Below are 17,737 nucleotides of genomic sequence, written 5' to 3' on the forward strand. Positions count from 1 at the left end.
AGGCTGGTTGAAGGGTGCAACCACTAACTATTTTTCCCACAAGCACTGCAAAACTACCACAGGGTCACCTCACACCACTGTCTTTATCATCTTAGTAGTTCATAGCCAGTTTACATCAGTAGACACTTTGATAAGTCTGTTACATTGACAACATGGTTAATCATTTCACTATCTTGTTCATAAACAATGACACATGGACTCATCCTGATGGCACTGACATGTTCATTGACGTATTTACTTTTGAGACATAAACTGAGGATTTTGAGCAAGTTACAAGCTTTTGCAGGTTATAATTCTGTAGTGCTGTTTGTATGAATTATTGCCATCAAATGGACCTACAGATGATTTTAGAAATGTACCAAGGTCACTGAGAAAAACTCTCACTATACCAGAGCAAATGATCAACACATACAGGACAAACTCACACCAACACAATCTCATTTTTACACAATGTCTTTATTTTTTTTTTCTCCTAATTACAGACTCATGGGTTAAAAATAAAAATAAAAAAGCAAAACATTTTTTTTTTGTTCAAACCCACTCCCCCTTTTTTTTTTCAAGAAAAAAAAAAAAAAAGTCTCCACACAAACCCCACCCCTGTCTTTCCCCGCCCTAAAATAACAGCTCCGGCCCACTCCATTCATTAAATTAATAATCAATGCCGTTAGCTCATCAGCCTTCCTCAGACAAGCCGTGACTGCACTGCGCATAGTCAGAGAAAGGGGGCGCCTTAAGGTCCGCACTGTACACCCCAAAAAACACCCTTGTCTCTGGTCCTGCCTTCCTCACTCTCACGCAAACTTGCCTGCCTGCCACTCAGCTATGTTGGCTTCAGCTCTCTGTATATAAATCATGTGTTGGGTTGACGGCCTGTTAAGTGCCGTCTGTACTGCAGTGTGCTGTGGTGCATGTTGAACAGGTGTGTGTTTTTGTAGTCTAGATGTGTATGTGTGTGTGTTCGTGTATATATGTGTGTGTGTGTGTGTGTGTGTGTATGTGTGTGTGTGCAAGTTGAGGTGTGAAAAGGACTAAAAGCATCATCAGCGTTTGCTGTTGTAGTAAATGCCCCCTGCGGCGGGCCTATGGTCGCCCTGTCCCCCTCCCCCACCCCCCCACACGGACAGGATGGGGTGAGTGTGCATAGCGGGAGCAGAGAGAGAGAGAGACGCTGCAGAGACAGTGGGGGGGGCCTGCGCCACCTGGGGAGGGGTCGTCAGCCTCCACTGGTCCTGAAACCTGAAACGACAAGAAGTGGTCTAATATACAGAGAGAGGAGGAGGGGAGGGGGAGGAGGAGGGGAGACGGGAGACAAGGAGCACAGAGGGAGGGGGAAAAGGGGGGTGGGGATGGAAGGAGGTGGGGGGGGGTTTGCACGAAATAAAAACATTGATGCCTGTCAAAAAAAAAAAGAAGCATAAAACATGCTGCGGCCATGCCTGAGTTGGAGGTGACAGGTATGGACGAGCGGTGGTGGGGGGGGGGGGAGTTGGCCGCACAGCGAAGAAGCCCCCCCCCCCCCCCTCCCCTCCATAAAATAGGGTGGAGGGTGGGGGAGAAAAAAAAATTATGGATGTATAATCCCACTGAACACTGAAGGTCCGTCACTGTCCAGAGAGCAGTGCAGACAGTGAAAAACAATCCATAGTGTGATGAGCCACAGAAGGGGGTGGGGGTTGAGGTAAATGAGTTATAAAATGCAGGGAGACGGGGGGCAGGGGGGGTGGAGGGTAGGGATGACAGAGGCAGAGAACGGCGGACACATAAGGGGGGTGGAGGGTGGTTGGGTGGGTGGGGAGGTAATGATATACTCCAAGCCACAAACTTAAAACACAACAATACTCTGACTAGCAGAAGTTTCACACATGTACGGTACATTAAAAACAAAAAACAAAAAAAACAGAACACAGTATTCTTTCTTGTTCCTGCTGCCCCCCTCCCTCGTTTTTTTTCTTTTTTCTTTTCTTTTTTTTTTCCTTCCTTGTATTGGTGGTGGGTGAGTGGGTGGGCTGTGTTGGTGATGGTGTGAAAGCAGGAGGTCACAGCCAGACCAAAGGAGACACATCTGCAGCCTGAGATACCATCATTCCTCCCCCTCCCCACTTGCCCCCCCCTCCCTCCCCCTTCCAAAATACCAACAAAAATAAAGAAAAACTGCCACCATGTTCTCCCCCAAATGGTCAACTTATACCTTACCAGGGGTGACCGCATCAACCTCCGCACACGCACGCTCACACACAATCGCACACTGCGGCCAGTCAGTCTCTCTGTCCAGAAGAAGTGTTTTGTTTTGGGTTTTTTTTTTCCTTTTTTTGTCTTTTTTTTTTTCTCTCTTCTGGGGGGGTTCTCTTCTTTTATTGTTGGGGAAAGGGACTTTCTTTTTTCTTTTTTTTTCTCTCTCATTGTGTGTGTTGTTTTTTTAAAATGGGGGAACAGAGAGGGGAAGGGGAGTTGATAGTAAAGGGGAGTGTTGGGGAGGGGAGGGGTGGGGGGGTGTTTAGTAAGGGGAATACCACGATGTTGTTCGCCCTCGGCCCCTGGAAAAGAGAGAGAAAAAGAGGGTGAGTTTTTTTCTGGTTGGCTTAAGAAGACGGACACCAATTTCCTGGTGTGATATTAGATTATAGATATGTGTAATGTGTGTGGGCAGAGAAAGGGTCTGTGGAAATTTCAGTTCCTAGAGGTAAAACTGAAGGGGGGAAAAATATATTTATATTTATATATATAGATATCAAAATGAATGACAGGATTCACAAATCACTTATGGACATACCATCTTAACGGTATTGTGCCTTTGATCTTACAAGGTGTTGCAATACGACAAATCAGATCTGGAAGAATGAACTACAGTGCTGAAAGAAGCTGAGAGCAGCTTTGCCAAGAGAGGAAAAGTGTTTAATTTCCAGATATAAAAGATAATAATGATTAGTGGGTGTGGGTCTGAGGGGACAGCAAAGGCACTCTCTCTCCCTCTTTCTCTCTCTCTCTGTCTCTCTCTTCGAGAGCCGCCTCTGGGGTCACTGTGGGGGGAAAGACCTTGAGGACAAACAGCACCACACATATACCCCCAGCAAGACATGATGCACACACACACTTATACACACATTAGACAATTTGGGGGACAGGACTCACAACTGCATCGTTATTTTCCACACTCAAAACACAACCCGACACATACACAAAAGCCAGGCAGGAGCAACCTTTCCATACATCACCCCCCCTCTCTCACACTAACTCACACACACACACACAAACACAAACAAACAAAGCATTTAGTGGCAACAAACACAAAAAAAGGTCACACTGGGACTGAAACCAGTGGTTGTTAGGCTAGATGCTGAGGTCAGGCTGCAGTAATGAACCCTCGTTTCTGGGAGTGAACGCTGTAAAGGTGAATCTGAGTTGGAGTATGTGTGTGTTTGTGTGGGTTCATGTACATGCAAGGACATACACAGAAAACAAACAAACAAAAAAAACAACAACAAAAGATCCTTCAACTTCATGAGTACAGTATGTGGGTCTTCTGGCTCATATCAAAATCTTGGCTTTTCACTATGCCAACTTGGGAAGATGACGAGCATGTTAATGGATGCAATACCCAAGAAAATACCTTTAGAGTAAAAGTTAAAACAATTTCTTCTTTGTTCCCCGACTGTTTTTTAGACAAACGCCACTGTTTGGCTGCAATGTCCTCCAATACTAATTAAAATCTGGCAAATTAAGCTTCACTTCAGCCTCTACAGGAAATACGTGCTGGAGCCTTTAGTAAAACTTAAAACTTCTTGTAAAATACAAAGCCAATCAATCATGAAAAACGCTTTAATGTATTAGTGCTATAAATCTTCCCGAGCTCAGAATAGATCAATGCAAAGATTTGAACGAGCCATGTGTTTCTGTTCACCGTGGATGTGTTCCCACAACAAGACAAGGCACCAGTGAAAAGTGTTATTTGGTTCAGATCTGAGCCTGATTCTGCTCAAGTGCAGCCATCTTAAAAGGAGACGAGAGATGAATTCCTGATGTCAGCCTCTCTGCAAGAAGTGATCAAGGCTAAGTCAAGTCAAATAACACTCTGCTTCTCTGCATGCTATTCTCTGTGGGTTATTACTGCGTGTTAACCAACACTGCTAGATAGTGGGCAGATGCATCATGGAGCTATCAGCAATATCCACAAGGGTGTTTCATAATAACAGATTACTGTGAGTACAATCATTACAGTTAAATTACTGATGACGGAAACAACCGTCAGCCTCCCGTGACCTTAGAGCTGCCAGCTTTAATCTGACTGACAAAACTGTGGAAACATATTAAAAATATTTAACTATTAGACCGTGTGTGTTTTTAGCAGCTTTGAGGTTAATGCTCTTTTGCTTTGCTGCTGGAGTTTCATTATCTTAAAATAAATGCAAAACAGTCAGACAGAACTTTAAAAGTTCAAAGATGACAATATGTCTGACGTGCATACAAAACAAGCTAAATTAAAGCTTTTAATGCCAAGTGTGTCGATAAGTGTCGGCTTGTAAACTGCCAGTGATCAGTTCTTTCAGCTTCTGGAGATGTGATTTAATATAAGAGCCTTCAGCTTCTCCTTGCGTCTTTGTGTGCCTTGTCCTGCAGCTCGGGCCAAATCCCAGCGAGTAAAACTGGCAGGGTTAGGGTTTCTTGGTATGTGTGGGAGTGGCTGGGATAAGTACACAGAGTGATTAAAGAGATTCTGACCTTGAGGTTCAGACACTCTCACACAAAGGAATGAGCGGAGATTAGGGGTGTAACGCTTCGTGCGTTTGTCCCAAAAAGCTTTCGGTCCAGGATGTTTGGTTCGGTACGCAACTTTTTCTCGGTTCAGTTAGCTTCACTGACTCAAAACTATGACTGCCAAAATAGTTACAATAATTCAAGCGCTCTACCTGAAAGTTTTGGTACCACTTAGCTGTAGCCGTGGTTACCCGTGCATTATTATTATTATTATTAAGACAGACTTATCTCTGTATTTAAATAACATTGGGACTATTTGTCCTCCTCCCCTCGCTGTGACAGTCAGCTCTTCACTCTGCCTTTGACTGAAGCCGTTTAGAACAACTAGAAACACATTTAATTTCCAACATGGTTGGACCACATATCAGAAAAAACAACCGAAAATCAGCGTAAAAACAGTTGGTCAGCAGGTGTCCTGACACTGGACAACAATCAGAAAGGTTCTTATCACTTTTTCACAACAGCACAACTAAACTGTTTCAGTCAGAGATGCATCAATTACAACAATCATCTATCCCATCTTCAGCAGACCCGGGACGGTCCGAGTGTCGACCCTGGCTCAGGCCGTTGTCTGAACCGTCACAGACCATCAGCTGAAAACAGTCCATTTTAGATTGGGGGCCGACTTATTGGAACCTCTCAATTTTCAGTAATACTTTTGGCCAATGACTTATTGTTGGATGTGTACATTTATAAATATAAAAAGACAAAACCTCTTTTTTGTTCCTGCTCTGCCGAAAATGTAAAAAAACCATGACTCCAAAACCGAGGTACATACCGTCTCGTGTGTACCGCTACACTCCTACCAGAGATGTTACCCTTCCTGATGATTATTTAAAAGCATCCTCACTAAACTGGGGATTCACTGCCACAGCTACAAGAGTCAAGAGCGAAGGCAAAAAACGAAACTAGAAAAGCACACAAGATAAAATAGACTGCACAAAGGGTTGTCAGCAGAAACCGTTAATCACTGTAATAAAGACCTCTGCAAGACTTTTATGCCCTTTCCAAAATGACTGCTGCAGCGTCTTTTCTTCTGGATTAAGTTCTCTGTTTATTAAAACATTAAGTATTAAGCAACGGTCCAGGGCCTAAGGGTTCCACATGCTTTCCACAAACCATCAAATCAGAATCTCTCCGTTTCAAAACTCAGTGCATGTGTGAGGAAGTTGGCATGCTGATCAATGTGTTTGGCACCACACCTCCTTTCTCAGTCTCGACAGAAAAAAAACACAAAAAAAACAAAAACAAGATGGCTTCACAGATAGAGCTCCACCCTGGGGCTTACATGGAGATTCTTTACAGCCTTGCACCATACAAAGGCTACAGACAACCATGTGTTTCAATTACCTACACAACCTCATTATTTTTCACAAACCTCATTTTTATAAAATAAAAAATTTGACTTTTGATAAATCTTGAAAGCATTTAGTCTGCAGTGACACAGCCTTGCAGTGGAAACAGGACCGGAGACTCTCAAAGCCCCACAGCAGAGCTCTCAAGTGAATCCCACACAATTTAATTCTAATGTGACCAAAATCATTCAGAGATCTTGTCTGCCCTTCACAAAACACTGTATGTAGAAAGCCACCAGTATCCCCCCCAGTGCACATCACTCTGTCCGTCCCCAGGCTTTTCCTGTTCAATCTGGATCACAGTAATGGCAGACCAAATTGAGGGTTTACATGCCTATCAAAACACCAGAAGCACCGCCATGATTTCCAGCTGCAACATGTTTTGATGAGATGGAGCATTAAACACGAGGCTGCGGTGGAATGAAGCATGGTCGCACTGAATGACGTACTTCGTTTAGTTATCGTGCTGTTCCGTCACACACGGCCCGAAAACCTCTCACAGTTACGCAGATGATTTGCGTTCTCCTGTGTCGTAAATATAACCTATTCCAATCTTTCTAAAAACCATTAAATGCAGCTGCTGGTACCTGTTATCGTTTAGTTGCAGGAGATTGTACTGGCGCTGACACAAACACAGATCCATAACGGAGTATGAAAAAGCCTGGGAAGAACAAATTGATGTGCACGGAGTCTGTTGGCCTCCGTTGAAATGGTTGTGTGATGTGGCATGCAATGAGCTGCACCGTCCCCCAAAAAGCTGATGTGATGTCATCTCTAAATCGACCACGTGGCATGTTTGTGTGTGTCTGTGTGTTTCCATTACATTTGTGTTAATACAGTACATCCCTCTCTCTCTAACACTACTAAATATTTGATTCCATGATGACCAGATAAAGTCAATATCATGATAAAAATGTGATTAAAGTTTAGAGTCTAGATTTGAGGACAGAAATTAGCAGATATTTTAATATTTAACCTCCTCTCAATTAACTAATTAGTAAACTGCTATTCTGACGTTTCTGGACTTACCTTCATCATTAAGGCAAAAATATCTTAACTTATCGTCCTGCTCATTCTTTTAACTTCTTTTTTAGATGTGAGCACATTCAAAAAACATTTTCTGACTCCATTTTATTCTGCCCAATTAAGTCTGGAGTTTAAAAAATGCATGCAGCTGGGAATAGTGCGGTGGGCAGTAGCTCCAGCTGTATGAGGCGCACAAACATCTGCACTCGTCTATTTTCCGTTCGTTATCTATTCGAGGGCAGGCCCAGGATCATTTTTTATTCCCATTTGAGAAAGATTCTTAGATAAGTTTTCCATGTGGGCGATCACTGATTCCTGCCCTATTTATTCTTGTTGTGGTTAAATAAGCTTATCATTGATGGCCACGAGAATGTTTCTAATTTTCTGTGGAATAGTTTATCATTTCTATGAAGCTGACGGACAGTTGTGGCAACTGTCCAATACTTGTTTTTCCTCCCTAGCTGCATCCCTATTTTGTACAACAAAGCAAAGTAATAAAAATCATAATTGTGGGTCTATGTAAATCTTTAACGCCAGCTGTTGCTTTTGGCTGGTCATGATGGGATTTTCTTGTTTGTTCTGTCCTCCCTTCTCTTTCAGTGGAAACAGTGAGTAAGATGATGTGCATGCGGGGTGTAGTGCTCTCCCATCCCACGCTGTCACAAGTGAGGCATCTTGGCGTCAGCTCACCTGAAGGCCCGTCCTCTGCCTCTGGGTGGCGTGTAGCCGCTGTAGTAGCGCGCACGTGACGAGAAGCTTCCTCCCCGTGATCGGAATCGAGCCCGTGGAAAGCCGCGGTCTGTGGTGCTGATGCCTGGTCTGTTTGTTCTCTTAGCGCCCACCTGAGGAGTAAGATTTGAAGAAGGGATCATTACGTAAACTGACAAGATTCAGAGTGTTTTCTCTGCAGCTTTTGTGTTTACAGATAAACTCATCCAGCCATCAAACGGCTCTACACTTAATTTCTTTAGAAATGCATTCACTTCATGCAATTTCCTTTCCATTTGAATAACGTAGGAGGTCTGTTTAGCATTCTGTGGGTGATATTATACTTGGAGATCCAATAACGTTCCTCATTGATGAATATAAATATAAAATGTTGCCTTACACCAAACTACACAAGCCAATTTCAATTATTAGCAAACTAACCAGTCACATGAGCTACAGTAATGTCTTCCTGAAATGTAATAAAACTATATACTCTTGTCTCAAACAAGAAGAATGAAGGCCAGACATTTCAACCCTGCTGCATCAGTACAAAGGGAGTCTTTTAAACAGGCTAACTTGCGTGTACCCGCTCAGCCAATCAGATCAAACCCGCCCAGAACTGGCACGGTGATCAAAGTGGTTTCTGCCACCGTCACTCCCAAGCATCAGCGTCAGCTACATTTAGCTAACACTGTTTCTTCTGCAACTGCTTAGTTATGGTGGTCGCTGGGATTATTTTGTGTGTTTCGCTTCATTTTATAAATGCAGCGAGTGTTCCAAGTTGGACACTTGACAATGACGGAGCTCCATCACAAGAACGTAACCTTGTTTTTTGCTTCATGACGAGAAAATGAACAACGATAATTTGCCCTGTTTTCCCTCACAATGGTGTCACTTTTCTTACCATGAAAGTGAAGTGTGAGTGTCACTAAATTACACAGAGGGAGAAAAAAATAATCTGAAAATTGAACGTCTCTTACCTTTATCTGCCTTCCTCTGAAAAGGGACTCGTCCAAAGCCATGGCTGTCCTAACAGACTCTTTGTCTGCAAACTCGATATAGGCAAATCTGGAAGGGGGAAACAAAAAAAACATCAAAGGAGTCAATGAGTACAGCAAGAAGTAACATGAGAGCATCATTATCTTGATTCATCGCAGACATACCACTGATGTATTCAATAGCAAATCCTGTCCTGTTAACTGCCCCCATAACTAGTTGATGAAAGGAAACTTATTCTGCTCCAGGTGAATAACCCAGTGTGTATAAAGCTGTTGATGTAACGGCAGAATTGTCGACAGGAACAGTGGTTGCCAAGATGTGCAACCAGAAGTCAAAATGTTTGACAGCAGTCCAAATCTGGTCCAGGGCAACCATTCCTGTCTACCCTGGCTCTTCTAACAAAGCACCCACATCCTTTAAGAGTTTAACTGTCCGACTCTAGCGAACCTCTGGGAAGACTCAACTAAATTTTATTCAGTTTCCCCTCATCTCGTTACTTTGAACATTTGCCTCACAAGATCATAATAACCTGTAATCCACCCCACCCACCCATCAACTGCATAGTGAAAGGTATTAAATTGATTTATTACCCCTTAGGATGCCCTGTGTATTTGTCACATAGGATGGTGACTCTGTTTACTGAACCGCAGCCATGAAAGTGAGCCTCGAGCTCTTCTGCTGTGGCACCGTAGTCAACCTGAGGACAGAAAGGGTAAAAGGTTAGTCATGAAGAGAGTTGCATCACCGTTACTAGAGCATGTACATTTACAATCAGGATGTCAAATAGTTTTCCTCAGTTACATAAGATTCAGTGTTACGGCTTTTATGCCGAAGACTGAGTATGTCTGGACATTGATCTCTGTCTCAAGACATCATAACTAATGTTAGTTATGATGTATTAAATATAACAGACTATAATAAAAAAACTACAAACACTGACAATTTTAAAAAATGAATATCGAGGCAGGAATTGTAATATTAAATAATAATAATAATAATCTGGGCAAAAACAATAGGTCCCTCACTGACTGGTCAGTGCTCGGGCCCTAAAAAAAACCTATTTACATACAGCAATAGAAATATAGTATTCACCTCCCTGAACTTTTTACTACACAGAATCACAGTGGATACATAAAATCATCCTACAAAGGCCCAAATATTTACTGTGACGCATCTAAATCATCACTGCCGCAGCCAAAATGTTTAAAAGTCAAATGGGAATTTGATTTATGTCCAATCAGTGTTTGTGATTTAGGTAAAATACACCTGTATCTGGAAGGTCGAACAGCTAGTTAATAAATGTATTCTAAAAAAACAGAACGTCTGAAATGTGAGGGAGTTCAGTTAGGTTAGTTTTTAAAGAAATGAATAAATACAGGGCATCTTTAAATCAGCCTAGAGCAGGTGTCCTAAAAAATTGAACATGTGAGAAGGACACCGATGGGAGTATCCACTAAAAACACAGCTCTGAGGGAGCCTTAGGTTCCTTTAGCTGAGAGACACTTTGACAAAAATCACTGATAAATGTGCAGAAACAAAGCCACTGTGGGGAGAGTCTGAAACAAAGTGCATTTTTTATGCCATAACACACAAATTAGCAAAGCCATTCAAGCCGTTGTGGTAACCAACATGAAAATGAATTATTTAAACCTCAGAAGTTTCACTATTGGCCCGAATATAAGACGACCCCTCCACCTCTTTTCCAACGCCTGTTTTTGGAGGAATACATTGAGTACAGTTACATACTCACACTCTCCTATCAGGCTCTTTAAGGTGTTTTTTTTATTATTTTCTCCAGCAGTTAGCATGTATAAGGCTGTTTGTCTTTTGAGGTCCTTGTCATCTATGACTGGTATCTGGCAGTTTCATATATTTACTTTCTGCAGTAGAGATGCCAGAAAACGCCTCAAACTCGATTTCACAGCACAAAACTTGTGCAGGTTAAACTTGACTAACTGGAAACAAAACCACTTTTTAGGGCTGACTGACTCTAACACACTCAATAGAAACAGACTTAGAGACAATAGCTTGCCTAACAATGTAACACTGTAAGAGGCAGTTTTACTTTATCCATTCAGAAAGAATTATCTGTTATGAAAACACAATTGTTCCCAAACATAAAACCCCACTTCAGTCATATTTCAACAAGAAAAAAGTCTTATATTCAGACCAATACGGTTCACTTTTTGCATTTATTATGGTAGTAGCGTATTCTTTATAGCTTCTATAGTCTAAATGTCTATCTTTGTCATCAAGCAGCTGACTTTGCAGCAGGAATATTGGTCGGCAGGTGCGTCATTCTTTATATCAAACTAACGTCTCATCACTTGAGCCACTCACTCAGTGGTGATCAGCTGGACTCTGTGGTGGGTGTGGCTTGATTGCTTTACCACAGTAATCGCAGCAGCTCTACTTGAATGGTATCAAATTTTAGTTTTATATTCTTTATGCTAAACGCCATGTTTGGAGGACCACAAACAAAAGGACATGGGGCTAATTTATCAGGAAGACAGTGGCTGCAAATACACCCACAGCCTCTATGCTAGTCGACAGAACTAAAGTGGTTCAATGTCAAGATTTGCGACGCTGATACCAAACAAGAAAGATTAAAGGCTGAAGTTGCTGTCAAATGCATCTTTACAAAATATTCACTTAAAAAGGCGGCTATCTCATTCTAAGATTGTTTAATGCATATTTCGATACATTATCTACAATCAGGTACAGAAACTATAGATACATTTGCATCAAGAGCCACTAAATTACTACTTTATACTTAATATAGATTACTATGTGTTTATTTGATATTTATAAGATGAATTGGACAAATTGTATTTGATGTGTTAGCAATATTGTTCTCCAGAATTTCGTTAATAAAACCCATTGAAAATTAAAAAGAAAATTTTCAGTTTTCAAAAAAAGTGTTCCTGTGGAAACCTTAAACTAATTTAAAGGGGGGGGGGGTTAGACACTGTTAATCATGATTCTGACAAAATTCATTGATTTTCCTTTAATGTCATCTCAAAGGTTGCCACAAAAATGAAGAAATAATGTGGCCAATATAGTCTCTGTGGGAGACAATGAAGAGACGTTTACTCACATTTCCGACATAAATAGATCTGCCATCTGCTTCCATCTTTTCCTCGATGGACATGATGACAGGACCGACTGCACATGAGGGAGAAGGGGGAGGGGGAAAAAGCTGAATGAGGAACAAAATATTTCACTAATCGAAACATTCACAAGTATTGTTTCTTAAACTACAAGTACGTCTACGACTGGTAAGTCTATCAAATGACAAGAACAGTATAACATACAGTTCTGAAGGCAATGCTAAAATGTCCTGTTTGAGGTAATGACTGAGGATAACTATCTGCATGCATGCATACATACATACATGCATACATACATAAACCAGTATCTGCAAATAAAAAGGGAGATTTAGTTCAGAACAAAGGACCAGACGACAGCCTCTGTCATTCACCTCACCAGAAAACGTCATTACCCAAATTGTTCCCCCCTTATTCCATAACTTCACATCTTGTTCCCCTGTACCAACACATATATATATATATATATATATATATATACATATATATATATATATATATATATATATACATATATATATATATATATATATATATTAGGGCTGGGTGATTATGGCAAAAAATCAAAATCAGGATTAATTGAACTTTTAACCTCGATTACGATTAATAAACGATTATCTCCACCATTGATGTATTTTCACAGTTTCTTTTGTTTTGTATTTTACACTGCTGCCCTCACACGATATTTTTCGCACATGAGTATCTTTAGGGAGTGAAAATAATGATGTTTTAAGGTGTAACGCTGTGGTTAATGTCTAGTTTACTTGATTAGAACTATGAAAAGATCATGGTTTGGGTTAAAATTATCACTGGAGACAAGTTTTCTAATTCCTTAAAGATATGCATCCTTTACTGTCATGGCAACAGTGAACACCACGACTAATTGACATGAGCAAGATTAAGTCTACTAGAGTTTCTAAATGTCGGTTTCGATTATTTTTCGAGTAATTGCCCAGCCCTAATATATATATATATATGGTCAATTTCCTTCATAGTAATGTTTTCTGAAATACTGCATAAAAACTTGCATGCATCATCATTTCCTGTCTGTAAATTTTGCTGTATATGCCAATCTGAATAACATATCTCCATCTTGATACAGGTTAAACATGAGTGATACACATTTTATAGATGCTTCCATTAGAAAAGTGCAGTGTCTTGCAAATCCTATATTGTCTAAGTGTTCAGTCGTAACACAAACACGCTTCACAAATCAATCACTGCTCCAACCGCACACAGATTATTTATTCTAACTTTAAACTAATATTTAAGCAATTTCCTACAACTGACAAACCACCACAACTACTGAGAAGAACATGATGTGGATATTTTTCTAGTTAAATTATTTTTTTAAAATAATGATGGCACTCTTCCTTTATTGAATTATACTGTCGGAACAGAAAAATAAGAATCATGGACAGACAGGAAGAAAGAGAGGCCTTCCCCTCCCAAAAAAGAAAAAAAAACAAACCCACACAAACATACCTGGTGGGGGGCTGAGATTCATCTGTTTCTCCACCTCGTTCTGTAGCTCCTTCAGCTTCTCTGCCTCTTCCTCCATCTCTCTCACCCGGGCTTTGATTGCCTCCAGCTCCTGCAACACACACAAACACACAAATGTCAGTCCATCGTGTTCACTAAACCATACACAGAAAGATTAATTACAAGTACAATAATCATACTTACATCGACGAGAACTGATCAACCACAAAAACTAAGCTAAGAAATGAAAATCACGGACAAATGTTGCCATAACAGCCCTTCATCACACTCCGTTGACAACACTAGACCAGAGATGTTGAACCTTTGCGTGATCGAGCTGCCTTAACATGACCTCAATCTAAAAGAGGGATAGCAAGCGTCTGTACCGTTTCTGTCCGCATCATAAAATCCAACACTGAGACCGCTATAATCTAAAAATGGGCTGTCTGGCTGGTCTTGCACCTTTACTACAGTTCCACTGCCTCTCATCCCACACGTTATTAACCATGTTTACTACCATGCAGCATCATTTTGGCAGTAGCTTAGCTTCCTACAACTTGAAACCTCAACGAGACGAAAAAGTGTTCCACTGGCCCATGATACGCCTGATTAGCATTTTTTTTGGAACATGGGAATACATTTTATGATTCAGTATGACACCCTCATACCCTCGTTTTTGTGTTTCCTCAACAAAGCCACTGTTCAGAAACCACAGGATACTAAAACAACTGTAAACACAAAAATAATCAATACCCATTTCAATCCCAAATTCACTGGTTTGGTTATTGATTAATTTGCCATTTTATAGGTGACAATGAGCATGTCAATAAATAATTGGTTTATAAAATCAATAATAAAATGTATTTGTTGCAGTTTTAATGCCATTCAAATTCAATTAAGACATTTTGGAAGCAAAACTGAAAATCACAATAATGAGGGCGTTAATGCTCAGAAGAAAAACACTCACAAAAACAAAAATTGTCAAAAAATCGAAATATCCCCATAACGAGCAGACAGCCGGCTGGTCCTCATGTGAGAGCAGACCCTCCTGTACAGTGGTGCACTGCAGCACAGTGGGAGTCACTCCAGCTCCATCCAGGGCTGTTGCCTACGGTGACAGATAACCACACCAGCACACACACTGACTGCAGGGTCACAAGCTGATCACATTCAATTCGAGCCTGCTTACCAGAGAGGAGTGCACCTGCACTCAAAAGCCTCATCGTTTCTCAGCCTTCTTGTATCCACATGCCTGATAAAATGTCACCAATCTTTTTTTTTTTTTAAAGAAAGATATCATAACTGCATGTCAAGATCATGAAAGAAGAGAAGGTAATCCACAACCACAGCGAGATATTTTCAATAAGCCATCCAGCACTGGCACGTTGTGGCTCCTATTTTTTGTCGCATATTCAGTGCAACCTCTTTCACTCCCCTCCCATCTCTAATTCTCCTTGCTCCAGCAAAACACTTAAGGATGTAAACCCAGCCCCTCAAATACCGCAACCCCCTGCATCTGCTGGTGCTCTACTACCCCAAAAAACCCCACCTGGACATACTGCATATACACACTATCAGGGAATATATATGCACCAGTGCACAGGTGCTGAAAATGAAAACCAGACTGATCTTTTAAAAAACCGCGGATTGTTCATAATGAAAAACATACATAGATAAAGGGCACAGTAAATCCTGTGTCTGACTGTCCAAAATAAACGACAAAAGATGGCCAGGTGCACGTCTGCCATCTCCACCCCAGCTTTGTTCGAAGCAGCTAGCTTGTTAGCCAATCACAGACCCATCATCATCATCTGGTAATAAATCTAGCCAGCAGCCGGACAGAAACGATAGCTTACGGTACAAAGGCCGCATTTTATATGGTGACTGGTCATTACGGTTGACATGTCCCGCTGGTCAGCCTGGCTGCAGCACTTGATGATGGTGCCTGCGATAAGCTACCCGTTAGCCTGCCGTCGCTCGGTCATCTTGCATGTGAACACACCGGCGACTGAAATGCCGCAGCAGCCAGCATATGATGAGGGTAATGGGAATTAAAGAGGTGTCATTACCGTCAGCAGGTCGCCTTCTCAAGCAGGTAGACTCGCACAGCGGCGGTAAACTGTCTACTACATCTCCGTCTCTCTTTTTTTTTACCCCCCAACGGTTCTAACTGCTCCCTGGCGCAGAGAAACTGGCGCCGCTCTTGCGCCAAGATGGCCGCCGACACCACGCATGTCACCACCCATTTCTACTGCACTGCGTGAACCACAATGGCGGTTAATATCGTAACGCACACGGCATGTGACCCAAAGATTCTTTGTGGGGAAAAAATTAACAAACCGGTTGCTATTGCTTTCACCGAGTACCATTACATGACCAAAATGCCCACCGGTATCCATGTGGCTGAAACAATGCCCTTCACTTACCGGGTCTTCAATCGCGGCCTCTCCCTCTTCTAACCCCGGTTCTTCGTCGCCGACACCCGGGTCTTCCAGCTCGGGATGTCCAGGGTCTGAATCTAGTAGAGACTCCTCCGCCAGTCCGTTACCGAACTCCGCCATCGCCCTGATCCAACTGTACCGACTCGCCTCGTGGCCAAACCACCGTTACAGGCCGCTACTCACACACGCACACACACACACACACACACACACACACACACGGGGGGAGAGTGAGCGGAGCGGGGAGGCGGAGAGGAAAAAAACGGCGGAAAACGCCGCTTAGTAAAGTTAAAATGGGTAATAAAATGCCTGCTACAGTCCCAGCCACTACTCAAACAGCATACCACGATAAACAGGGACTGTTGTTTCACTCGCTGCCTTCGGGTAATGGTCCTAATTAAGACAAAGAAGCTAGTTTATTTACTTAATTGTGTATAAAAAAAGGCGAGGACTCTACGCGAGAGCGGCGGCGTCGCTTCACTTCAGAGATGGCAGCCGAGGGCGGAGTCGTGTATCACTGCGGGCGTACAACTCTCACTCCTATTGGTGAGTGGACGATTCTAGACCGCCCTATTTGTCGTTTGCCGCGCTTCCATTGGATAATACAACAGGGATTTCCGGTTCCCAAAATCACATCGTTGCCTTTTAATTGGATTATGTTTCTGTCAATCAAATATCCCTGTCAGGTCCCGTGCACACTGGTAAAAGCTAATTGTTCAGCAAATTGAGTCCAAGCACATTTGAGTTTCATTTAAATTCCCCCACACCCCCATTTCGACCTCAGCAACATTTGTATTAAAAGCTCAAGTTGACAGAATGATGAGATAAATTATTTAAAGTCCATCTTTGTGCAGAATGATATATGTGTAGAGTTATACACCAGACGGCTGTTTTCATATGTTTCTCTAAACTCATGGAAAATCCAATTTTAAGAGACAGGCTTATATACATGAATTGTGACATCACAAATAGTTTGGTAGCCAATCCTGATTCAATATTCAGTTAAAAATAAAGAAAATACTCCATTACAAGTAAAAGTCCTGCATAAAAAATTATACTTCAAGTATTGGCAGCAAAATGTAGTTGAAGTGTTAAAGTAAAAGTAGTGGTTTGGTCCTTCTAACTGGTATATTATTATATGTGAGATCATTAGATTATTAATACTGAAGCATCAGCAGCATGTTAGGTGGTACCTGTTGGAAGTGGAGCTAGTTTGAACTACTTTATGTAAGCTAATTTAGTCCAATGGTTCCTAGCCTAGGGGTCAGGCCCCTCTAAAAGGTGACCAGATAAATATGATGGGTCGTGAGATGATTAATGGGAGAGAAAAGTTAGTTCTGATACACAAATCTGTTTTACATTTTTGGACCATCTAACATTAGATTTATGGTGAAAGACTAGATCATTTGTTGAAATGAAACCATGTGAGAAGTTTAGAGGGAAAAAAAATCTATCACTATTTAGTGGAACTGTTAACAACTTAAGACATCTGAAATGTGACCCAAACCACACACTGCTTTTTGTAGGATACCAAGAGCCAAAAAGGTTGGAAACCACTGATTTCATGTTAAACAATGTGTTGTTTTTTAAAAGCTTGTTGTATCCATTGTGTCAAATATTCATCTGAAAAGTAAGTAAAGCGGTCAAAAAAATGTAGTGGAGTACAAAGAATGCCTCCCCTCTGAAATGTAGTGGAGATAAAAGTATAAAATTGGATCAAAGAGAAATACTCAAGTACAAGTACCTCAAAACTGTATTTTTAGTACTTGAGTACATGTACTTAGTTACTTTCCACCACCACATGGAGCCTCCAGTGCACATACATAGAGAATGGACTTTACAGTGAAGTAGGAGTCATCTTGTGTCC

General features: G+C 41.5%; 1 protein-coding gene across 3 annotated transcripts; it reads right to left on the reverse strand.

The window, feature by feature from the left end:
* Positions 1-446: 446 nt before the first annotated feature.
* Positions 447-16,345, reverse strand: pabpn1 (poly(A) binding protein, nuclear 1). Of its 3 annotated transcripts, XM_062441350.1 has the most exons (9): positions 16,215-16,345; positions 15,856-16,045; positions 13,433-13,541; positions 11,938-12,005; positions 9,431-9,537; positions 8,822-8,909; positions 7,824-7,975; positions 2,511-2,534; positions 447-1,236 (listed from the first exon to the last, which is right to left on the reverse strand). In XM_062441350.1, the coding sequence occupies exons 2-9, from the start codon at positions 15,988-15,990 to the stop codon at positions 1,041-1,043; spliced, it is 879 nt and encodes a 292-aa protein (XP_062297334.1). In that variant the 5' UTR covers positions 15,991-16,045; positions 16,215-16,345; the 3' UTR covers positions 447-1,040. The 3 variants fall into 3 exon arrangements, with proteins under 3 accessions (XP_062297334.1, XP_062297335.1, XP_062297337.1); XM_062441351.1 differs by lacking the exon at positions 2,511-2,534 and having other exon boundaries at positions 448-1,236; positions 15,856-16,339; XM_062441353.1 differs by having other exon boundaries at positions 1,096-2,534; positions 15,856-16,339.
* Positions 16,346-17,737: the final 1,392 nt, after the last annotated feature.

This window comes from Scomber scombrus, chromosome 20 (assembly GCF_963691925.1).
Source record: "Scomber scombrus chromosome 20, fScoSco1.1, whole genome shotgun sequence".
NCBI classification, from domain to species: domain Eukaryota; kingdom Metazoa; phylum Chordata; class Actinopteri; order Scombriformes; family Scombridae; genus Scomber; species Scomber scombrus.